We start from the raw sequence: 26,783 nt of genomic DNA on the forward strand, positions 1-26,783 counted from the left end.
TTGATATTTGGCGAATAATAGAGTTTCAGGCGATATTTATTCGTTTCCAGCACCCCTGCTGCAAAGTTTACAACTACTGAGTCACTGGCTTAGCCGGTCAACATTGGCATACGTAAAATCTTTTGTAACATGGATGAAAATTTTTACAAATAATGTTTTTCTTCACCTATTGTAAATTTCCGTGGTGAGATTTTACGATTTTAATGATTATAAATTAATTATTATATTATACTTTGTACCGAACATTCAACTTTGCTTTTAAAGGGTTTTTCCTCTCGTGTACTGTTACAAACTTTGACGTTTCAATATGAACACCGTCAATGTTGGCATATCAGTAGGAATATATTCAGCTTATTTCTGAGAAACTAGTTCAAAGTAAAGTGTTATAATATTTAACTTATTTTTATTATCATATGTTCGTCATACATCGATCTGATATTTTTCTCATTTATCGATATTCTTTTTATCTGAAAAACTGATGTGCAAAATGAAACCGTAGTCGATAGGCTTAGGCAAATAGAAATCCTTGGGGCAAAAATGTAAACAATTAATATTTTGGTTCGTGTTTTGTTGAATTTAACTCGCTTTACATTTATTATCTGGTGTAAATATAATGTTTAATTATTATATTTGTTTCTCAGTTATAAATGACGTTGTAGTTAGTTATTATTTCTATTTTAGCTGCAATTCTTATTTCTAACCGTAATGAAATAGGCATATTCATTGTAGTTTCTGTTTCATAATGTTTTGAATTCTGAATTGAAAAAAATTCAAGTGTTGGCTTTTAAAGTTTTTCAGGCAGTTTTCTTAGATAAATCCGTATAAGGTTTTAATTCTTTTTATTTTTGTTATAATATGTACTTGCCGTATTGCATAAAGGTGGAAAACATATATTTCTCTGTTTCAAAAAACGAATTTTAGCAATGTATCGGGAAAAAATTGAAGGTCTCTATATTTTTATTAAATCCTTACAGTCTCTATTTTGAAATACGTAAGATCTGTTTTTGCAAATATTATTTGCATTGAGATGATATTAATATTTTTAAGAGTAACTGTATATTGATTTTCAGTAAATTATTTTCTGGCGATAATGAATTGAATATGTTTTTTCTTGACGTATCGTTATATAATAATTATTATCCAATTGATGATTGGTTTTAAAAATTAATGCAACTGAAAAGAAATTGATTATGAATATTTTGGAACCTTTGCTTTCACTTTTGTTTTCAAGGTTTTTCTTTTTTTTTTTTTCTTTTTCTAAATATACGAAATAATTTAGGTATTACTATGTTATCTGGTTCTTTATTGAAATATCAGTATAAAAGAATAATGATTTGAGAATGTTCTTTTTTATCTTGATAATTATCTGGTATTGGTTACATCATAGTTTTGTAACATCAATCTAAAATCTTCATTCTTTCATAGTTTATTTTATTTAACAAATAATTGTTAAGCAAAGATTATGTAACTTAGAATTAAGTTCAAAATTAAAAATATTTCATCTTTTTGTTTTGGGTGCTTTCAGTCTTTTTTTTTTCTAATTGATTTTAATTAATAAAATTTATTAATTTCATCTTTGTAAGTTTGAAATACTGTCCACATAAAGTATTATTAGCAGCAAATTTTTTTAATTACATATTCTTGTTATTATCAAAAATATAAATCAAATTTGAGAAACAAAATTTCATGCTTGTAGATTAAAATATATCCCGAATTGCATCAGTTTGATAAAATGATTCTTAAGAATACAAAGCTGATTTTCTATATTGTTCACAGTAAAATATATATATATATATATATATATATATATATATAAATTCTTCTATCCTGCTTCTGTTATAAATTTTATTGTGGCTAACCTTATAAATACTCTGTTCTGCTTTCTGACAGATTTAAACGTTGTCAGATTTTATGATTTTTAGAAATATAAATTAAAATTATTCTGGGAACAATTTTTAAAGTGATAAAATGTCAATGAACATTGTCCATATAAATAGTAAATTAAAATTTATTCTTGAAATTTGTATTTGCAACCATATTTAGCTCTAGCTATAAAATATATTATATAATATAATTTGCCTTTTTAAATTTTCTTAAATTTATTTTAGAAGATTTCAATATTTTAATATCACATTTGTAAATAAATATGTGAAAAAATAATTTGTCGCATAAAGATATCATCTTAAATTTTATGTCTCTAATTGTTTTTTATGAAATAAAAATATACATTATATTCTGTAATGTCAGAAAATGGAGATCTTGATTCTTTTGTGAATATATAATTATAATTCTCTGAAAATAATTTTTGAAATGTGAATATATGCTGATATTTATATTAAAGTGAGAATATTTAAAGAAGTGGATATCACAAATAAAAATATTGGATTAAAGCAATGAGTGATAAAATATAGCAGAAATTGTTTGTTTTTGAAATTTTTTACTTCAGTTCAACAGCAATATTTTTTTATTTGCTTTTAGAAAGAGGGGAGGGGGGACTAGCTAAGTTTAGCGCATTTGTAATTTTTGCTGTATTAATTTTATAATTCTTTGTTTCAAAATTTATTTTGAATTCTGTTATTGGTTTTATTATTAATATAAAAAGTACTGCTGTTTTTATTATTTATCACTAGCATTCAAGTGAAATTTTGTCATCAGATTTTCTTTTAGTACTGAAAAATAAATTATCCATCACTTCTAAAATAAAAATGAAAATTATTAATTCGGGATACAATTTTTAATTCTAATTTAATTTTATTTTGTCAGTATTTGTTATGTGCTACGAATGTCTAAATTCATTGAGTAAATTAGTCTTTTCATCTTTTTTTTAATTGTGAATATTCGTTTGTGGATAATTACATTTTAAACAAAATCATATAAATTAAAATTTTAAATAACTGTTGTAATAATGTGCTTTTTAACATTTATTTCTATTTCGATTTTGCAAAGAGTGAACCAATTAATTCAAACTATATTTAATCTTATTTTGAGTTAAAATATATTTGAATTTGTCAAGTCTTTCATGTTTGCCTTTAAGTAAACAAATAATGAATGCATGTGTGATTAGTAAAATTGTTCAAGAAAAATTAGAAAAAAAGAAAAGAAAAAAAAAAAACTATTCTTAAGAGAACTTTATGAAATATTGTTTATTCTGTTTTCCATTTGAAAGAATCCAGCACAAATAAACAAATTATGGAGCAATTTTTGTTATTACATTGCTGTTTTTATTCCTTGCTATATATATATATAATGCTATATATATATATATATATATAGAAAGCTGCTTACAATAATGCTGTGGTTATTTATATTTTTAAAAAATAACAAATTTTTCAGAGGGCTTTTTGATTAAAGTTTTTGAAGCGAAGGAAATTTTTGAACTTCAAATTGAACCACAATTCATTCAAAATCCGAGCATTTGCATTCTAAATTTTTAATGTTTAGCTGTATGTAATGTTCCTAAAATGCTGAGTTTTTTATTCTTTTTCTCAGGACAGCATAATTGTCTTTGCATTATATATTTCAAATAAGTTTAGCTTGAATCTTAATGAGATTGCTCTGCATTTAGTTGTTGATACAAGAAATAACTGAAAAACCTTAACTTTAAGTATTTAGATAATTCATTCATGCAATTTTTGGCACATGTGATAAACCATTTATGTTGCTGTCTAATTGATAAAAAATTACCTTTTCTTACAATCGCAACTGTACATTTGTATGATTTTCTAATAGTTATCATCTTTCCAGTAAATACATATGCTGGTCTTTAAATGTACAGAAGCTGGTGGTGGCTAGGAATTTTTAGAAGAAATATTAGAGCTTGGGAGAAGTTACAGCCATGACAATTGTCATGCGAGGTGGCCAAATTGGTGGAGGTGATTCTCCACAAGACAATGCTCCAACACAACCACCTAGAAATAATCCTGTACCTAGTCCCAATGTTGTAAGTATTTTTTTTTCTGTATAGTTTATATCGAATGTATTAGATTATTTAGCTCATCTTTAAGAAAAAATAATAAAATCATTCTTTCAATTTCTTACCTTAGTAAAATTTAAAAATCTACAAAATGAATTTCTAAATCTTAGGAATCCAAAATTTAGAAATTCCTCAGTAAACATCTTAATAATTATTCATAATAATTTTTAATTTGGTCAGAAGAATGTATAATAAGCTCACTAATAAGTTTCTTCTAAAGAATATTTTTCTTTTAAACCACTGGAAAATTTAAAAAAAAAAAAAAAAAAAAAAAAAAATCTGATATGATAACCAGTTAGAAATTTTATTCTGTACTTTATCTAATATTTAAAGAACTAATAATCATTTGGAAACAAGTTGATGTTCCATCTCATAAACTTGCTTACAAAAACTTAAACTTGCTTGTTGTTGCTTACAAAAATAATGATAAAGACTTCAACTTTATTAAGAACTCTTTTTGTGCTGACCATAATTTTACCTTGATAAGTATTTATAAAGTACACCATCCTCCTCCCCATAAATTCTGATTTAAATATTCTGTTATTTACTTTCTGAATAATATTGTAAATGAGCTAGAACTGTCTTTTAATATTTTAGATGCGAAAATGTATTTTCTCCCTAATTCTAAATTCTTATTCCTCATATGTATTAGATATGAAACTATCTTTATATTTTTTATGACAATATGAATGAGGGAATGAGAAATTTTAGTGTTATTATTTTGCACTAATTATATATAATCACCTGATCTACTACAACTGTTTTCTGCTGTTGATTGTACCTCTTGATGTAATTTTAATATGCATTGCTGTTGAATGCAAATATTAGTATTCGGATTAAAGTAATTGGAGGTATTAATTAAATTCAATATCTCAGTTTTGACCATAATTTGCTATCTAAAATAGCAATTTTTTTTAAAAAAAAGTTTACAAGCATTTGTATAATGACTCTGTACCAAACAAATTATGCTAAATTGAAAAATTTTAAAGTATCACTTTAGTTTATACAAATCATTTTATGTTCATTAGAAAAATTGAACTTTAAAATAAACTTTTGCATGTGCAGCAAAATTTTATAATCTTGATTTCTATATTTTGGCAAGAATTGTTGGAAGGGACATTTTTAATTTTTAAATACCAATAGTTTCTGAATTAGGTTTTTCAACTCAAAACATTAAGGCAAATTAGGTCGAATTTATTCAATAATCCTTGAAGCATTGTTGGTTGATTTAAAGGTAAACAACCTTTTTTTTTTAGAACTTTTTCCATGTTGCTTTTTTTGCATTTATTAAGTTACAGAAAAAGTTTGAGAGTGGTAATAATTTGGTCGTCTATTTTTCATTCTACCAGCTTTGACAGAATTTAAGAAAATCAACATACTGTTTATTTTTGTTCATTAAACTTTAGTTTTTAATTATTGTACATGCATATAAATACTAATCAATGCCTAAAAATAAATCTTTTTGGATTTGGGAAGTAAATAAAGATGAAGATTTATTGATTTTTTTTTAATGTTTACACCACTTTCAATCCATAACAAAGGGAGTAAATTCTATTAAAGAATCTTGTCAAAGGAGCATATACAATTAATTTTTGTCACTTTTCATACTGAATAGTATTGCCATTTAGCATTTAAAGAATCCATTCATAATTAAAAACTGAAAGATGTGGTACTCATTAAAATTCTTTTTTTTTTTTTTTACATGTATTTCTTTTTAAAACTAGTTTTTCTTCCATACCTTCTTCATATATGAGTTTTTGTCTTAAGCATTTTTTCTTTAGATGTATTTTCTGGGTTAATAAAGACTTCTCTGGATATTGTATGTATAGCTAAAATCATTTAGAGAAACTCGTGAACATTCAATATACCAGGCTGCTTGTTTATGCATTTAATTTCAATACATAGTTTTTGTAAAATTATCTGTGTATTTAAGAGTAAAAAGATTTATTATGATAATATTTCTCCTCTCTATAAATAAAAATAAGATTTATTATTAATCTAAAGATTAGAAGAAAATAGAGGTGAACTGAATATGTGACAGAAATCTTTTTTATTACCAAAGACATTTGAATTGGAAGCAGAATATTCATATAAAATGGCTTAATTGGAGTATAAGATACTATCAGCTGCTATTACAATACAGTTTTTATGCTGAAAGTAGTAATGAATTAAAATTGCAATGCATTTTTTAATTTTTAGATATTTTTATACTAAATTATAGAATTGGTTATTTGGTATATAGTAAGAATTCTGAAAAATGTATTGTTCAATTAAATGGTTTTTTTTTTTTTAAATTAATTAGTTCTGACCTTCAGAAACTATCCATTTCAAAACCAAATTCATTCATAGATTTCTTTCCATCTGAATTTCTATCATGCCTTCCAAACTGAAGAATAAAAATTATTTAGTAGTAAATATTTCTTCAATTTAACCAAAGGTTTGATTCATTTTTTTTTTTTTTTTTTTTTTTTTTTCTTCTTCTGAGAATTCATGATTGTAGGTACTGAAAAATCCATGTATGTTTTCAAAGTTTTCACAAATCTGAATTGTACCTGAAGACCCACCAAAGACTGCAATTTTTTGTTTTAAAAGCACTGATAATGTGAATATTTTAATTTAAGTTTTGAAATTGCCTCGTACATTGCATTAATTTTGATCATGAGAAGTAGTATATAATATGTATCAAAGATTTATTTTTGTGTTAGATTAATTGTGACAAAAATCCTTTTTTTTTAATAGTTACCAGAAAGTGATGGCAGTGGTGATCAAGATGAAGGGGTTGATTTACCAGAGGGACAAGAGCCAGATTTTCCGGTTGCAGAATTGGCACGATTGGACGAAATGATCAACAGACCTCGTTGGGTTGTTCCTGTTCTGCCTAAAGGAGAACTGGAAGCTCTTTTGGACGCTTCAATTAATTTAAGTAAAATAGGTATGGAAATTTTCTACTTAATTTTTTGAATAGTGGTTATGGAAGGAAATATTTGTTGTGCTACAACATTATTTTTTCTTTATTATTTTTAATTTAAAGATTAATCTTTATTTCATTAATTAAACTGTTATTTTGATTCCTGCTTGATAAAACTATAGTTTTTCATAAAGAAAATCTTTTCTCCATATCCAGAAATGAATCTACCGTTAAAACAAATTTGTGAACTGTTTTTCCATAAATCAAAATTTTGCTTTAATGATTGTGAATTAGATTGTTTGAATTTTTTTCTAGTGCAAGAGCCATCATTTTGACTATGCTGTGCCAAACCAAAGTTAAAATCATAATGTAAAATAGAGAAAAACAAATAATGAACAAAAGTTCTTAAAAATACAAACAAGATTTAAATGAGAAGTTAAAATGTTGGACTTCAAACGCAAAAAATTTAACATGTGGTGTCTTATTAAACAAGGAAGATATTGAAGTGTTAAACTTTTGAAAAAATTGCGAATGCGGAGTATTTTAATTTGGACATTTTGATAGTATATGTTGGACATACATTTCAGTAACACTGTGAATACAGTTGTGGTTGTTCACCTAACAACAAGCAAAGATGAGTACATCTGGTATGCCCAATGCATAAACAAGTTCAGTATCTGCTTTTCTGTTTGTTAATTAAAACCAGTGTTGTACAAGAGGTTTGATAGCATGTTGTTTCTTGCTAGTTTCAAGATCCCACTCTGCCATTTTGAATTATGATAATTTTGTCTTTTACTGTTAATACTTTTGTTCATTCCTTCCACCTTCCACTATGTGTGAAGAAAAAATTATGAAATGGATTTTATTTTTTTCTGAAAATGAATACATATTATATTTAGGTGAAAAGCCATATCACAAAACTGAATGAACATTTTTAATTATCTTTTATACAAAAAGCAAATCATTTGTGTATGTATACATTCATCTTCGTTACACTTGCAATCTTTACAGCATAGATTCCTTCAGTTCTTCGGTTACCACATTCTCATAGAATTTTAGCTCATTCTTTTCTTTCTTTTTTGGGATAGATACTACATCATATCTGTAAACAGATTTTTTCAATTAAGCCTGTAAATTTTTAATGACATTTTAGTCTTGAGATGCAATGGTATAACTTAACTTAATCATATATTTTGATCTATTGCCTAGCTGGAATTTGAAATAAATCCTAGTCTTTCTTTATTGGCATATTAGTACTGTTTTACAAATTATTCTTTAAGGTAACAAAATGTACAGTTTAACAAAATTGTCACAAGCTGGCTCGGTGGTAATATCTTGATTTTAAACCTGCATGTCTGTAGATTCAAAATCTAATTTAACCGAGGAACTGTTGTGTAAGCATATTTAATGCATGTTAAATTCAATTGAGCTTTATGTTCAGCTGCTGATGCAGTTTGGAAATTGGCTGCTGTCCTCGACATCTGACTGAGTTCCAAAATTACAAAGTTTATTCCAAAGCAATCCTAGTGTTGCTTCAAAGTGAACATTAAACCAAACCATTAGGCCATCAGTAAAGACAAATTTTACTTCTCATTTTGTCATGAAGCCCCAAATAGAATTAAATCTAATTCCATACTTAACCATTTTTATGATGTTTCTTGTATCCAATTCTTTCTCAACTTTCCCCCATGTTTTATTTTGTCAGTTGCTCTCATCGCACTTAAATTTCCTTTGTTTGCATTGCTTTATTTTACTCTTATTTACATGTATTCTTATGGTAAAAAATTCTGTGCACATTATGTTTTAGATTGGGGAATGAGTTATACTCATTATCCCAGGTTCCACTGTTTTATCAATTTGTAAAGACTGGTTGAATTTACTTCCATAATTTTTCCAGGTTTAGATACACGTTCTGAAGCCTGTCAACGATTTTTTAGAGATGGGCTGACTATATCATTCACAAAAATTCTTACAGATGAAGCTGTTAGTGGATGGAAATTTGAAATACATGTATGTTGAACAATTTATTCAATTTCCTTCTTAGAATTTAAGGATCTTTAATTTTAGATTATGATTTTAAGTATAACCTCTATCTGTTGAGTTAGCAGCTGTGACAGGAGACAGATAAGTTTATTTTGATAAGTTGGGAAATGAATGTAAATGAAAATTTGTGAGATCGGAGTCAATTTAATTTTTTTATGATGCAGTTGAAAATTTCAATTATAAGAAGTAAGAAATACACAGATTTCTATATAATCATATTTAAGACCTTATTTTTTCACAGCCCACTCTCTGTTTCGTACTTTTCTCCCCTAATATCAAATAAACTCTTCTGATGTCAAAGGTTAGCTGCCAGCTCTTCCAGAAAAACACTTTTTTAAATATTTCCATTGGTGTTCTTAGAAACTAACTGCATTATTTGAAATTTCAGAGGTGCATTATGAAAAATTGTGAACATTTAGTCCAACTCTGTGTACTGAAATTAAATCAAGACTGTTTACCTTTGCTTGAATTATTAGCAATGGTACTTAATCCAAATAGCAAGTAAGCTAAAACTTTTTTTCACTTAATAGACAGTTCAGCTTGTTTTTATTTAATGTACATTTGATTATCTATTGTTATGCAGTTGATTGGTAAATAATATATTTTTTTTGTATTTTTAAGATTTCACACGTTTAATGGAACAAGACCATCTGAGTCTGTTCCAACTGGTTCCCAATTACCCGATGAAGAGATTTTCGCTCGACCTTCAGACCTAAGAACACCTAAAGTAAGTAAAATTTGTTAGATTATGGAAAATAGGAAGTTAATTATGAAAAGTTGAAATTTCTGCAACATATTTTTTAGTTAAGGATTTTTTTAGTATATTTGAATAGTTTTCTTTTTTATTTAATCTGGAGCATTTCAGAAGAGAGGCGTATTTATTTTATTTTGTTGATGGCTGCAATATAGCCTGACAAGAAATATTTAAGTATTTTTCAGTTGTAATAAATTGAACAATGCAAAAGTTATGTATATAAACATGATAAAACATTTTTTTAACCCACTCAGGAATAAGGGTACTTAAAATATAGTTTAAAATTTTCTAGACAATTTTAAAGATTTATTGGATTTATTCACTTTATTCAATTTTAAAATTCTACAATGTCTTGTTTGTTGATTTATTTATCTGCATAGAATAAGTTATTCCCCATCGTTTCCTGTTTTAACATTTTCTGGATGAAAGATGGCAAAATTACTTTTTAAACTTTTCTTAAGACAAATCTTTTTAAAAAGTGATATAGTTCTGAATTTGTGTCTTCACTTTAAGCTTCCTATGGGGGCAATTTTTTAAAATTGGAAGGTTTGGAAGTATTTCAAAATGGTTTTTATGAATTCTTTCTTTTTATTATGATATTTTTCCTCGGGTGCTAGATGTATGGAATTGTGACATCATAGCAGCTAATAAAAACTTCTTTTTATATCTACTTTATAACAAAAGAGCTTCTTATTAATGCATTGAATGGAAAAATGATGGTAGGAAAATTCTAAATGGATAAAATACTTTGCTTATGAAATATTATTTGGGTTTAACATCTCACATTTCAGAAACAATAATACAGAGTAATTAGATAATCTAGGTAAAGCATTAATATAGGCATTTTTGGCATCGGCAATGAGCATTTTTTTAATGATATAAATGAGGTAGAAGGGTGGCATTAAAAAATACTCATCATTACTTAATTTGTTTTGTGATCTTTTTTAAATAAAAAATAATATATACTATTTCAAATGATTTGAATACAGCAATAAAAAAAAGCATTTTAAGCTATAAATATGCCTGTTAATATGGAAGGCAAAGTTATCTTTGAAATTATAACTCATCCGAATGATTAATATATGAATTAGCAGCATTGAAACTTTATGCTGCTGGAATTGATTCAGAAATTAAACTATTTTAACCACAAACATTCTCTTTATAGAAACATCACATATCACTGTTTAAACTCAACTCATTCGTTTTTTTTTTTTTTTTTGCCTTTCTTTTTGCTTTTGTTTAACAAGCAAATACGCTTTCCCAAATTTTTAAAAAAAATTTCAACTAATTTAGTAATTTATTTTTATTTTTCAACTTAATCTGATTTTGAAATCTGTGTTTCATTTTTAAAAAAGTTAATTACTACTTTATTTTCAAGTTAATGCAAGTAATTATAAACTATTTTTTAAATATTTTACTATATTAAAAAAAAACTTTTAATATGTATCTCTAAAGGAAAATGTTTAACATTTTTTTATGATTTTTTTGTAATATAATTTTTTTTTCTGTAATCTTATTCTCTATATTTATAATGTAAAGAAATTTATTGAAATCTTAAATTAAATTGAGTAGTAATGGGTTAAGTAGGAATTTTATCACTCATGTTTTTAAAAAAATCCTTGATTGATGATATGTTTTCCATGATTACCATTTTATGAAATGTTTTTTATAATTGTGTTTCAGGGTTGGCTGGTTGATTTAATTAATAAATTTGGTAATCTTGGAGGGTTCACTCTTCTTTTGGAACGGTTTCAGAGTGATAATGCTATTTCAGTTCCTGTTATAGCTGCTCTTATAAGGTATACATTTCATCTTAAATTATAATAAAATGCATGATTATGATTGTTTCCTTCTAAAATTTTTTGAGCATTTATCAAATTTGTTTTACATTTAACTAACATATATTACGAAAAAAAATGTTTAACATTATTTTTAAAAATGAAATAAGTGGTGTTTAATTTTTAAAAGAGTTCTTGTACAAATATATTTGTAAATAAATGTTATTTTAGTGATGAATATTTGTGAGTGATTAAAAAAACAATTCTGCAAGAAATTACTATGAAAAGAATGTTTTTAAATTGTGATTAGGGATGAAGGGAAAAAAATGTCCAATAAAATCAAGCATTATTTGCAGTGCATCAAAATTATAAATGTAATCCTTGCTTTTAATAAAAGGTATTCAGTATCAGTCGCATTTACCAAATAATTCATTAATGCATCTAAAAAAATGTAGAAAATATATGAATATAATCAAGAAAATTCTTTTAAGGAAATAACATAATAAGCTAATTTATAGAATCATGAAATGACTAGATACTATTGTTTTTCATAAGTAATTCATGAATGTTTTCGATTAAATAGAGCCACATAGATTTGCAAAGTTATCTGAAAATATATCTTATTCTTAATCAAATTAAATAATGAGTTACAGCATCTCTCTATTTTTGAGTTTGTGGGGGGGGGGATTAAATTTGATAGTTAAAATTGTCGAATTTTTCTATCATAATTCAGAATAATCTACAGTATATTAAAGTTTTTGATGATGAAATTTCATATGAATTATTTCTGCATATTGAATTATTTGTAATAAATAATAATTTGAAATTGAATAATTTATAATTATTTGTTAATTTCAAAAAAGTTTCTCAGTTCTACATTAAAAAGGCTTATTATAAATTATGCATAAAAATGCTTGTAAGAAGTAGAAAATAACAAATAAAGTTAAGAGAAATGCAGAAATTAATAAATTTGTATTACTAAGATTATAATTATTTAAATTTTAAAATATTTATTTTAAAAAATTTACTTTTGCTTGTTAATATTTATGGAGATTACTATAGAAAAATGTCAAAATGTTGTCTAATTTGTAATTAAAATTATGATTTTTAAAAATATATTTTCAGATGTAATTTCTTATTATCTAAAATATATCTATTCTAAATTTAATTACTTTATGTCTTTTTTTTTTTTTTTTTTTTTTTTCTTTACCTTGTTAGACAGCCAATAGACAAACTCGTATTTGTCTTGATTATTAGTGAAATAATTTTGACAATGCATATTTTCGATTTTCATGATTAATATAATTGTAAGATTTTTATTTAAAAGAAGTAATAGAATAGGAATTTTGTTTATAACTGGTACTTACATAATATTTGCTTGTGAAACTCTCTTAATAATGCCAGCTGCCTGGCTTAGAGGTAGCATGTCTTCCCCGGGATCTGGGCGTTCCAGATTCAAGTCCTGGTTCGGGCATGGTAATTCTTACTCCTGTGTTCTGTCTATGAGGTTGTGCAAGCGAATGTGTGAATGTCTTCTTGCGAATGTGTAGAAGTCAGACTTCTGCCCTCGGGGTACTCAGGGGTCATTACTCTCAGAAGCTACTGCATGCTTCTTTCCGTTATAATGTGGACACAATATCATCATCATCATCAAGCTATTTTAATATATAATCACAATATTTGTATCAATATTGATTTTATTTTTAATGATATTTCCTGTTATTTTCAACTTTTGTATTATTAATTTATAGATTTGTGTGCTTGAATATATTTTTCTCTGCTACTTGCAATTTAGTAATATTTTTTTCATATTCTAGGCCATTTGGGATGTGCCATGATTTGCTCACTGTTCATACTATAGAAAAATATTTTATGCCAATAGTTGAAATAGTGCCATCTTTTTTGGACAATTTAACTGATGAGGAACTGAAGAAAGAGGCCAAAAATGAGACAAAAAATGATGCTTTATCTGGAATAGTTAAGGCTCTAAAATGTTTGGCTGCGAAAGTCCCTAACCAAGAAACAACTGTTAAAAACTTAGAAACATTTCGATTGAAAATGATTCTTAGGTATGAGCCACTTTCTTATTTCCTAATTTGTATGATTTTAGAATCGCCTAAGAATTTAAAAGTTTTGATAAGTTTTTGAGAAATTTTTATGGATGCTTTCTTATATTGGAACTTAAATAGCATATTTTTTTTTTATCTGAATAATATACTTTTATTTTTATTCATCATAGGTTACTTCAAATTTCATCATTCAATGGGAAAATGAATGCTCTTAATGAAGTCAATAAAGTGATAGCAAGTGTATCATATTACACACATAGGCATGCTAATCCAGAAGAGGAAGATTGGTTAACGGCAGAAAGAGTGGCTGTAAGTGTAATTTTCTACAACAGATATTTTTTAATCAGAATGTAATTTCTTTAAAAAAATTACCTTCTATTGCAGAAAAAAACTTTTAAAAATGTTTTATAAAATATAGAAATAATTTAATAGTTTTTTTAAATGATACAACTAAAACTTAAGAATTACTTATTACTTATTTTTAACTTTTGATGCAAAATTTATTTAAAAAATATTTTTCCTTTAATTGAAATATTTTTCTCTATTAATAAAAATCTAAAAAAAAAAAAAAATAAAAGTATTCTTGATTAATTTGCTATTGAGATTCTTTGAGTTGAAAGCAATTGGGAATTTGTTTTATTGTATTTTTTCATAAAATATAATGCTTTATTTTCAAATGATGTGATTTTGGAATTAAAAAAAATTGTTAAATTAAAAAAGAGAATCCTTTTATTTGTGAGGTTGAAAGTTTATATTCATTTTTTTTATTTAATTTATGAAACTTAATGATCCATTTAATATTTTTTCTCTTTTTAATATTAATAAAAATACCTACTTAAAATTGCACTATTTTTATTATAGGAATGGATTAAAGAAAATAAGGTTCTCCAAATTGTTCTCAGGGATAGTCTTCACCAACCTCAGGTGGAAATTTTAAATTATTCTACTTGAAGTATCAAATTGCTTTCAGTTTCATTTTACCTAGGATTATAAAGATGATTACTAATATATAAGGTCAAAATAAGAAAGAATAATCGTTCATTGTATATTTGCAAGATATATTAATGTCTCACAAAATTTGGTTTTATTATTAACAATTTTGGACATCTCACTATATTCTTGTTTAATGGACAATTATTTATATCCTGTACTATAGTTCATATCATAATATATGTTGTAATTACCTTATCAAATTTTGCTTTCCCAGTCATGCAGATGAAGATTTTTTCCCTCTTTCCTCACTTTTCTTATTGCTAAAACTATGATTTTCTGTGATCATTTCATTGATTTTTGTATATTTTGTGTTCTTGTATGAAATGAAAAAGAAAATTAAGCTAGCATCAATGTTTTATCAACCTTTTTGCATATTCACACACATGCTATATTTATCTTCGATGGTTTTGCCGTGGTACACAGCATTATATATAAAATTGAAATTTGCAACAGAATTTCCGTGTAATTAGTGCAAAAATATATATTTGCATACAAGTATAGGGTAGTTATTGAAATACTATTAAATAAAATATTTCAGCATTAATATTGTATTGCTAATTATTTTTATTTCAAATTTGTTGTATTTATTAAAAAGTTTTTAAATTATATATTTATTATACAATAATTTTATTTTGACTTAACATTATTACCTACCTACCTACTTAAATTCAAGAAAACTTATTTCTTAACTTCATGGGTGTTTTACGCTTATTAGGATTTAATAATGCTAAATTTAATTGTTTTAAATTGCTGCATCTCTTCCAAAAATAGGGAACTCCCTTTCTGAATTATTAGAACCACAAATTTGCTGTTTTGATCTCTCTTTTAATTTATTCTTAGAGGTGAAGCTGTACTACATTTTTCTCCAATAGTAATGGCTCAAACTTGCTCAAATAATTCTGAAAATGCATTCAAATTTCCTCTTAAGTGAACAATAAAAGAAATTATGCTTGTTTTTAAAACAACTGTTAATTCTTTTAAGACTGCAGTATAAAAACTATGCACTTAACATTGTATACATTAGCTGGACAGTTTCTGTACTGTAATTTCCATTATGATAATTTTAAAAAGTATATAAAAGTTAGTTATAACTAGAAATTTTAATTCAGAAAATTTTTATTTTTATCCAAAGCTGCAGCAAAATCTTTTATTTGTCTTGAGAAGTCACATTGCCCAGTGAAAAAGCATTGCATCCAGTGTAATTAATATGGTCTTGTTAAATTTGCTGAATATGTTTGGTGTTAAATTATTTCATTAAGTTGGAAAAATAAATTTTGGATAAAACCATATTTTCCTGTTAAATTCGATTCCAAATATTAGTTATGGACATTCTACATAATTCATCTTATGTATAAAATAGTTAGTATTAATTTTAATTAAAGTCATTCAAACTTTGATTACTGGATTATAAACACCTGATTAGCAACTATTAAAAATGTTGAATATTCTTCAAGAATTGCACATTGAGACTGTCCTCAAATCCATTGATAGTTTCAATGTATAGTTTTAAAAGTTTTTTTTTTTTTTTTTTTTTTTTTTTTTTGCAAAAGTTAAGTATTTGATATATCTTTTATTGTTGAAGAATGCCTATCTGAAATGAAGGTGTGAGGTGGGTAAGATAATGGATATATTTTTTAGTTACTCCAGGAATAATATAATTTTTAATCTTAAAATTTGCACAGTTACTAGTTGAACACTAAAACTTTTCATATACCTTTCAAAAGTCACAGAATATCAATCTAAACAAAAATCCACTTAGATTTTTTTGTTTTGTTTTGTTTAGAAACCAGTGCTGAAGAAACTATGCTTATAGAATCAGATATCTATTGTCAGAATATCTAAACTGTTGGCTAATACCAAGTCATATTTTCATGAGCTACTTGCTAACAGTGCTGAAGAAGCTATGCTTATAGAATCAGATATCTATTTTCAAAATATCTAAGCTGATGGCTAATACTGAGTGTTTTTTTGACATCGGGTTCTTAAAAGTAAATTTCTGTTATGCCTCAAGCTTTTGTGTATGATTAGCATATGAATTAGTGTTCATAGATGCACATTTCTTATTCTTACTTGTATAAATAAATTACGGAAAAAAAAAACCCAGATTGTGTAATTAATTTAAGGAAATCCATACACAATTAATAAACAGTTCATGGAGAAAAAAATTAATGCAAAGTGTATATTTGAATGTATTTCTTTAGAGAGAGTGTGTGTGTGTATATATTATATTATATATAATATAGTTTTTATTTTTCATTCACTGAATTAAACTTTTGATAGTTATTTCTGCTTTAAATCAATATATTGAAATGACATAATATGAAATTATAAAATGATGGGTAAAAATTCATAATTTTGTTTATTTCTTGCAATTGTTTTAATGCATTAATATATGTCTTAAAGATTTTATTCTTGGTTGAATTTTCAGTGCTTCTTAATTATCACTTTTGATAAGCAGATCACGATAAAATTATATTTTGATTAAAATATAGCTTAAGGCTAAGAATATTTTCCTTTTCTTTTGCAGTATGTTGAAAAATTAGAAAAGATTCTTAGATTTGTGATAAAAGAAAAAAGTCTGACTCTAGAAGATTTAGACGACATTTGGGCAGCTCAATCGGGAAAGCACGAAGCAATTGTAAAAAATGTTCATGACCTACTTGCTAAATTAGCATGGGATTTCACCCCTGAACAACTTGATCATTTGTTTGAATGCTTTCAGGTAAGTCCTTTTTTTTTTTTTTTTTTTAAGTAATTTTAACATTAAAATAAGCAGGCTTGCTTATAATTTTTCTATTTCAATTTTCAGACTAGTTGGACCAATGCAAGCAAGAAGCAAAGAGAAAAATTACTGGAGTTAATAAGAAGGCTTGCTGAAGATGATAAAGATGGAGTAATGGCTCATAAGGTAATGGATTTTCGAGATAGCAGATTTGAATTTTAATTTTGAAATTTTTCATGGGAAAATTATCTAAGCTTCTTGTGGGTTTTTTTTTAATGCAAAAGTAATAGCATATATATTACTCAAATATTTAATTTGGAAAGTCATTTTTATCAACCCTGACAGTTGTCGGCCCTTTAATAATAATTTTTATTGTAAAGTCTGATGAAAATTTAAGTTATTTCTCTTTGTTTTTTCAGTTGATATTTCCCTATTGCTGTGCTTTACTTAATTTAAATAATTGAAAAATATATTTTAGATTTATTAAAAAAATTATAATGCAAGATTAGTTTTCTCATTGCTGAAAAGTTGTTGAGCTGCAAGTGTAAGCCTCTTCTTCTAAGAATTTTATAAAAAAGGGGTGATTCCATTTAAAAAATTGTCTCATGTTCTGAAGCACTGTAAATTTCATCTTAATCGGTTATAGAGAATTATTGGCAAAAATAATTTATTGAAATATATCATTTGCATTTTTATCTTCTAAAATGTTTTATGTTTCTTAAATTTTTTTTAATTCCTTAAATTTATAAGAGTGAAATTTCTTATATAATTATTGTGCTTTATTTATGCTCTTTATTTTCTGTTACACTTGCATGTAATTTGTATTTGGATTTTTACAATCTGTTACATTTTACAAGAAAACTATCAAAAGTTCTTATAAGGCTAATGTTTATATTAATTGTTCTTAGTGTAGAAAAACATTTAATGTTTTTATGTATCCTGAAGCATAAGAATAATTGTACTTATGCTTCAGGATAAAAATTTCATTATGGTTTTGAAATTTTTATGAATTTTCAGCTTTCCAGATGTTTTGGCTAGATGTAATATTTAATTATTGACATTTTTAATAATTTTAAGAAGATGATTTATTCGAATCTAATGGTAATTCATTAATAGCAGATGCAGTTTTTTTCTGATTTATATTTGTTACAATAATTATGAATTCATTGTGATATCAATGAAAGAAATGTTGCTTCAGGAAGCTCTAAAGTGATACATTGCTTTGAGTATCTAATATATTAGTGTTCATTCTTCATCATTAGCACCTCAACTTCAAGATGTAAGAAATCTCTGCTTAATGAAATATTTAATTCCGTGCTAATTCAAATTTAATCTAAGAATCTCTAATTTTTTAGGTGTTAAATTTGCTATGGAGTTTAGCACATAGTAATGATGTTCCTACAGATATTATGGATCAAGCATTAACTGCACATGTGAAAATTTTAGATTATAGCTGTTCACAGGTAATTTTGTATTTATGATTTTTTTAATACTGATGTTCAAATTTTTTGAAAGCAAAAAAGAGGGGGGGGGGGATTCTTTTTCAGAACCATGTTCCTTTGTTTAACCCTTTCAGGATGGGGGGGGGGGGGCTGTATCCTAGATGCATGAACGGGACAGAGCATACGCTAAAGGAATCCTGTCACAGGAAGGAAATTTTTAGTCACTATACCTAACTTAAAAATTTCAAAAATTATGCTTAAGTTCTAACGTGGACCTTTTTGTTACCTTTTTAGATAAATTAGTTCATTTATAATAGGAGCATATTCTTCCTCTGACAAATCTCATTTTCTTGTCATAAAAAACTGAAATTAAAGCTTTCTGTAATAAAAAGAGAGGTGTGCCAAATGTATCCTAAAGCTATGCAAAATACAACAGAAAACAGTCAAACCTGAAAAGACTACAGTCACATAGATATAGCAAAAAGAAAAAGAAAGAAAGAGAAAAAAAAAAATCGGAGGGAAACCAGAAACTCGAATGATTCTATCAAGTGGAAAGTTACACAACCCAGCTTTGTTTAATTACATTACTCTTACCCCCTTTCTCCACAACAACTGATGAGTAAAATACCAAAGTCAGTGTGAATATGAGCAAACAAAGCAAGTCATTGATATAACTAAACTAGGTTTTGGATTTTCTGGAAAATAATTGATTAAATAAAGTTTACTTTTGTATTATTTATGCTTTTTCTTATTATATTTTCAAAAACTTTTAGGGCTCTTCAAATACAAATAAAAAGAAATAGGAATGAATTAATTCACCAATCCCTAGTGCCATTGTCTCAAGAGAAATATATACATATATAAATTCCATTTTGCATACATATTACTTATATATACATTTGCATATATAACAAGTATGCAAAGTGTTTTTTTCTTTGTTTATTATCTGAATTTTTACTTTAAAAGTATATCTTGCTATTCTTATTCAGTGGTGATAATTTTTGCTGCATAATTCATAGATTTTTAATATTTACAATTATATAAAAACAATGTTGTATGATAAAAGAATTTGTTTTTTAACTTTGCTTTCTTTTTTTAAAAAAACATTTTGGAAATTTTGGGGCTGGTTAAATAAATTGCTTTAAAACTCATTTGTACGAATTTAATCTTAAATTTTGTTTTTAATAGTAATGTGATTTGCAAATTTAGCATTTTAATTTGATGTTATATACTTTATTCATGATAGCAAAATAACTTTTTTTTTCTGGCAGGATCGAGATTCCCAAAAAACTCATTGGTTGGATAGATGTGTCGAGGAACTTAAAGTTGACAGTTGGGTTCTTCCAGCCCTGAAGCAGATCCGAGAAATCTGTAATTTGTATTCTGAAGCTCCTCCAAATTTTAATCATGCACAGAGATCTCCACACATGTTTTATCGGCATGAAGTCATTAATCGCCTGCAACAACATCACTCATTAGTTATTCTTGTAGCTGATAATTTAACTGCTTACATGAAGAAAGCTCATGTCCTGGCCAAAGGTAAGTCAACAGGTTTTATTTATTTATTTTTAAAGCTGTTGGCTGAAAGTGGTTTAGTAGGAATCAAAATTTCTTAAATTGAAGTAAATATAGCTGTTTCATTTTAAGATAATCAAGTAATCAGATTTTTTTAGTAATATAGTACATTCCAAAGTATCGAGTTCACAGTTATCTGGCTTCCGTTCTATCTGGCTTTTATCATAATTAAATGAAAAAGACAAGACGCATTAGTAACATTGCCAAGACATTGGATGCAAGTGTCTGTTATGATCCTCTTGTGTGTTGTGTGCAAAATACAAGTTGCGACAGGAAAAGAGCAGTGCTAGAGTTACCTTTTCTTATCTGTGTAATCATTTATAAGTGAAAAATAAAAATCAGTGAGTTTATTTTCTTAAGAATTAGGCCTACAATTCTCATTAATGTTTTGTTTATGTTCCCTTCATTTAAGTTAGGTATTGCTGAATTTATGTTAAAATCTGAACAGTTTGTATTTTTTAACTTGCTTTTTCTCTAATCAATTCTTGAAACGTGCAGTGCAGTATATAAACATATACAAACTGCCAGTACAAAGCCTTCTATTTTAAGTCGACATGTTTCTGGCAAAGCCTTCTATGGTTCACCAAACCATTACCCTATTTACATTATACATGGCTCGAGATAAATGAAAGACTTAATACTCAATAAAAAGTAAGAAAATGCATATTATAAGGAGTTTTGGTATCCAGTATTCATCCATATTCTTCCAGTATTCATGAGCAAAGAAATGAATTCTTACAACTCTGTCCTATCTGGATTTTTTGTTATCCCGCCTACCCTTCCATTGCATTAGGCCGGATACTTGTCAGTGTACTTACTGTATTTGGCTCTTTAAAATGCATGCATAAAATGGATAAATTTCTTTTAGCTTGTTATTTAATCATTGAAGAGTTTTTAACTATAAATATTTTGAAAATGCATTAAATAAAATAAAATAAAATGCATTGCATTACAAATATGCTAATATTTTTCCTACAAAAATTATTAAATAATATAAGTCTATTTTATAACTGAAGAAACTTATGTTTCTGTCCTTGAAAGAATAAAGGATTCCCCCCCCCCCCATTTTATTTTTTCTGGTTCAGTAGATTTATACATTAAGCTTAATCCCTTCTACCTAAAACAATTTCTGCATAGAATTCAATTAATATTTTGTATATTAAAACCAGATTACCAATTTGATACCATTTTAACTCTGGATAAATTCTAGCAGCTTTTATCAATTTCTAAAAATTCTGTATGATTTATGTGTATTTTTTATAAATATTATATGAATTTCACTTCTTTCTTGCACTAACCTATTAATACCCAGTATTCTATTTAAAGAAACGTTACATTTGATTTCTGTGACTTAATTTCTACATTCCATTGTTTCATTTTTGCTTTGTCTTAAGAAGTAAATGTGTTTGTTAAATGCTCCCAAACAATTATCATTTGGCATATACCATCTATTGGATAATTTAAAATGCCAGAGTTGTCATTTTGATTTTTACTTTTGAGGTAATGAAAAAAATTCAAAAATAGGATTTAATTCTTGATTAAAAAAATTTCACTATGCATCTATAAACAGATTTTTTTATGACTTATTATTAGTTTTTTTGAAAATTTTAAAAAATTAATAAATAAATCATAAAATTTATAAAAGAATCCCTCAAATTCAAAATTTTCTTCATAGTTATCTTAATGTCTAACTTTTTTTCAAAGAAATTTAGTTTTACTGAAATTGATGCTTTAAAATAATTTGGCCATTAATTGGTTAATTCCGGAATTCAGACTATTTTTCTTTCTGATTATCTTTGAGGAGATAATTATTTAGTTGTTGATTCACTGAATAAAAGAAATTATGTTGAAATATGAATTGCCTTTTTAATTTAAAATATATGAAACATTTTTGATGGATTGCCCTGATTTTTATTTAATTTTAGAACACCCTGATTTGGATCCCAATTCTGTGTCTCCAGATAGTAGGTTTAGTCATGTACAGCAAGTTCAAGAAAGGCTGAATTTTTTAAGGTATTTCGGTCATTCTTAGTGGATCATTTTTGAAATAATTTTTTGAGCTCTTCATTAATATTAGACAATTTCTTTTAGGTTTCTTTTAAAAGATGGTCAACTTTGGCTCTGTGCACCGCAAGCTAAGCAGGTTTGTAATTGTTACTTTTAATGCTTCTTAAATATTAGCATAAGGTGCTCTATAATATTTGATAGTAAAATTTTGTATTTTCTTCTTATTTTACTGCTAAATTTTTGGCATCCAGTAATTTAATGTATTACTGCAACTTTATTCCCAATTCACTAAAATATTTATAAATTTTATTATATTATAATATTAATATTTAAAAAGGTTATAATTCATGAAGGTAGTCATTTTATAAAAAGTATGAAATAGTTCTAAGCAGCTTTTTACATTCTTATTTACAAACAATACTCTATTTAGAGACAGTATTGTAAATGCCAAAAAATTTAAATTTTGATGAATCTCTACATTTTATATCTACTTGAGTTTGAGAAACAAATTTTTTGAAAAATGTCTGTCTAGTACAAAGATAAATCAAAAATACTTTGAACTAGATGCATGAAATCTGACGTATGGTCTTTACACTAAAATTTTAGATGTCTATCAATGTTTTTACAAAATCTATTCATAGGGAGTCTTTCTGGTTCTTCAAATGTAAATTGAGATAATTACAAAATGAAGAGAACTAGGTATATAAATCAGGGTTGCCACACCACAGAGAATTTAAAAATCATCTAAAAAAACAGGGAAAATGCTAGGAGATTTGAAAATTTTCATAAACACCAGGAAAATACAGGGGATTTTAAGTTTCTTACTTAAAGTTACTCTTAAGTAAAGGAAGTTAAAGTACTTCCAGTTTTGATTTGTGATATAGTTATTCTTTTCCATGAGAGTCCCGAATTGCAGTTAATGAGCATGCACGAGACTTCTGTAACACCTTGAAATAATAGAATATATTTCTCTGATGGAAATATAAACATTCAATCAGTGGAACCTACACAGTGTTGTTTTTTAACATACTAGAGTTTATTGAATGGTTTGTTTATTCTTGTGGGCTTATTTAAAATATATTAAAGATTTTTTTTTTTAAACAATAAGCTGCTCAAAATCTGTATTTAATTCGAATTGGATGAATTAAAGAAGAAAAAAAATCGATCCTGATTTCGCTGAATCGGTTCAAGAAGTTCTGCAAAATCCATTTATTTTGTATTCCCACTTTGTGAGAAAATAATAAACCTGAGTAATATGGGAAAATAGTCAATTTGTAGTCGTGCTAAAAAAAGAAATACAAACCTGCATGCCAGTTCAAAATAGTCATCATTGATGTTGGACAGTATCTAAAGCTCCATTGTGGCGGCCTGTGCACTCCTTGTGTCCGGCACATTTTGCCTTCTTTCTCCTCACTTGTAAGATGGCATATTGACAACCATACCCATAAAAGCAACAGACCTAAGAATGGGGCTTAAGAGAAATACAGGAAAAGATATGTCAAATACGAAAACGTCTAATTTAATGTTTGAAAATAAATTGATTTCGAACTTTTTAGTTCAAGCACAATTATTTAAACTTGAATTTTTATGGGCATTAAAACTTGTTGGGTCACATTCATCCTTTAATGCATTCAATGATATATTGGAAGTATTTTCACATTTATTCACTGAAAGTGAAATAGCTAAAATATATATGTTGAGCCATAGAAAAATGTCTTACTTTATTTGTCACTGATTTGCTCCATTCACTCCATGAAACTGGTGTCTGAAAAATGTGCAGAAATTGGTGCTGGAATGCATGAATTGTCAAAACTGAATAAATAAAAAAAGAAAACTTGCTTTGTAATGCTAATTTAAAGTAATCATTAAATAATTTGTATCATAACACGATTGTTTTGAGTTTTGTTTCACTCAAATCTTTAATTTTGTGTGATTTGCAATTAAAGAGCATGAGAGGGGATATTTCCACCTCCTTAATATATAAATTTTATTTTGTCCAACTCTACATAATAAATAAAGATAAATTATTTTCCTTTTTATGTAAATATAAAATCTTTCTTTTAATATGCTATAGTTTTGAATAATGTTAAATTATTGCTTCTTTTCCCTGCTTTCACCACTCCTTAATGCCATATTGTATCATAATTAACACTAACATATTCCCTCATTTCCTCAGATCTTGAATATATGTACAGGGAAAACACAGGGAATTTTTTTCCCAATTTCAGTGACAACCCTGATGAAATTGGGTTTCAGAATTTTATATAATTTTTCTACACCTAACAAATTTTGGACAAGGGATTGAACATATGTTAGTCTATACTTACAGAAGCATATAAACGAGATAACAAAAATAGCTCAAAAGCACTTTGAGGTAGATGAATAAAATGTTATTATATTTAAGGATAAAATTTAATTAGGTCTTTTAAAATTAAAGACAAATGATTAAATGATTGCAAATTACTCTGGGAATCTACAAAGAGATTGTGTGAACAAGGTACATTAGAAAATATCAAACAAAAGAAGCTTTCAAAATTGGATAAAGTAACTTTTCCTTTTGTTATGATTCTTCTCATTTCTAATTTTCAATTAAACTAGTGCTGATTTACTCAAGTGTTGCTGCAGAATTTTTATCTAAGTAAATTATAAAATTTTACAAAATTTATCTGGGAGAAGATATTAAATTTATTGCTTATACCTTAAAATAAATAACATTTTAATAATACCAAGTATGAATTCTTGGGTAAAAATTAATCCTTTATTTTTTTCAATGCATATGAAACTGGTTTCAAAAAATCATTAATATCAAAATACATGTTGGCCTGCATTATCTTTATTTCCTCATTGTTTTTTCAAATTATGTTAAAATTGTAAATCCTTTTCAAGCCATTTAAATGCTTATTAGTTTTATTTTCATATTCGACTTTACATTAAATTATTAAATACGAGTTGATGGATGTAGATTTTCTTTCAGATTTGGTCCTGTCTTGCTGAAAATGCTGTGTATGTAACTGATAGAGAAGCATGCTTTAAGTGGTTTTCTAAGGTAATATATCGTAATGAAATTTTATTTAAAATTTATTATGTATGAGGGATGTTTTATTTATTTTTGATCGTATTATTAGAAAGATTTAGCACATTTAAAACAATTTCAGTTGAGCATCTGATTCTGAACCTTCCATTAGTCCAGTATATTGCCCTTGCTACCAACACTTTAAAGATTATCAGCTGTAATTAATGTGATAACTGTTAATAAAAAATTTTATCTAAATAAATGAGAAATACTAAATGTTAAATGTATCAAAATTGCACAGGCATATTTTAGTAGATTTTTTATAAGTATTCTAAATTTATAGATGGTCTGATGTAATGTTTATTATCAAACAAGAAGCCTCTTAATGACCAACTTTCACTCACCATATTAATAAAATTTAATCATGTTGACTGACTTTAACTACATTTCATCACAATAAAGGAATTATTGCTATTATTTGTTTGATATTGTTTTAAATTATACTTGCTGGATGGAGCATTGGGATTGATTAAGTATTCTTAGATAGTGACGAAATTAGCAAATTCCTACCCCTCATTTTTTAAGTTTTAGGCTTTGTCCAATTTTTGTTTTGAAATACTCTGGTGAATGGAAAGCTGTGGGAAAACAGTTTATTAGAAATCAAGAGCATTTATATAAAATAAAAATTAGACTAGAGGTTAGTATTGAAGTACCAGATCTCTGATTTTCCTTATTTTGAATATGTATATAATATTATTGGATGAAAAGCAAATTATAGGTTAATCAATCAGTACATTTACATTAACAATTGTTCAGTAAATTTTATTTGAAATTTGGTTTATATATCTCTAATTTCATTTAGTTTATTTAATGAATGCATTTCATTAAAATTACTTGCGATTCTGTTGACCTAAATTGTATCTAAGCCAATATCAGAAAGAAAAAGAAGAAAAAAAAAAAAAACTTTCAGGAGTTTGACTATAGATTTTATCTACATGTTGGGCATATGTGTTCTGTTAGTTGTCTAGCGGTTAAAACTAATGTAAGATAGAATGTTTTTGATGGTGGACCAGTATTTTTTAAACTTAGTTTTTTCTGTAATATAAGTCTGTTAAATACCATAAATTGCTATATAGATGCTTAGAAATAAATTATTGTAAAGGATGAAACATAATCATCTGTAACTATCAGACTCTTTGTCTTTTGTAAGGATTCCAAAATATTTGTATACTGAATTAAAACCTGCAAAATTGTGCATAAGTGCTATTATGCTGTGAGAGAAGGAAAATGTCGCCTGATTTGTTTGTTATATGCTTTTTAATGTAAAAAAATAATTTTTTCAATTTACTCTTTTTTTTTTTTTTTTTGCAAAAAATATTCAGCATTTAATTTATATAATTATTTTTTATATTGTCATCATTAAGTATCATTTTTATGCCAGAATTTTAAGAATAAAACTATTATGTAGTATAAGCAGTGAAAACTGAAGGAACTTAAACATTAATA

General features: G+C 26.3%; 1 protein-coding gene across 9 annotated transcripts in view; it reads left to right on the forward strand.

Annotated features, from left to right (window-relative positions):
• The first annotated feature begins 62 nt into the window (after positions 1-62).
• LOC129956910 (probable ubiquitin carboxyl-terminal hydrolase FAF-X) overlaps positions 63-26,783 on the forward strand; it is a 99,478-nt gene continuing 72,757 nt past the window's right edge. For 3 of the 9 annotated variants that reach the window (XM_056068934.1, XM_056068935.1, XM_056068936.1), the window contains exons 1-17: positions 225-375; positions 3,745-3,940; positions 6,713-6,905; positions 8,779-8,891; positions 9,313-9,425; positions 9,546-9,651; positions 11,362-11,477; positions 13,274-13,525; positions 13,696-13,834; positions 14,387-14,449; positions 17,046-17,240; positions 17,328-17,426; positions 18,596-18,703; positions 19,954-20,221; positions 22,183-22,270; positions 22,349-22,400; positions 25,239-25,310. In XM_056068934.1, the coding sequence (XP_055924909.1) occupies positions 3,836-3,940; positions 6,713-6,905; positions 8,779-8,891; positions 9,313-9,425; positions 9,546-9,651; positions 11,362-11,477; positions 13,274-13,525; positions 13,696-13,834; positions 14,387-14,449; positions 17,046-17,240; positions 17,328-17,426; positions 18,596-18,703; positions 19,954-20,221; positions 22,183-22,270; positions 22,349-22,400; positions 25,239-25,310 (2,082 nt within the window). In that variant the 5' untranslated portion in view covers positions 225-375; positions 3,745-3,835. The other 6 variants (XM_056068927.1, XM_056068933.1, XM_056068928.1 and 3 more) reach the window with 5 other exon arrangements.

The sequence above is a fragment of the Argiope bruennichi genome, chromosome 11 (genome assembly GCF_947563725.1).
Source record: "Argiope bruennichi chromosome 11, qqArgBrue1.1, whole genome shotgun sequence".
Lineage (NCBI taxonomy): Eukaryota > Metazoa > Arthropoda > Arachnida > Araneae > Araneidae > Argiope > Argiope bruennichi.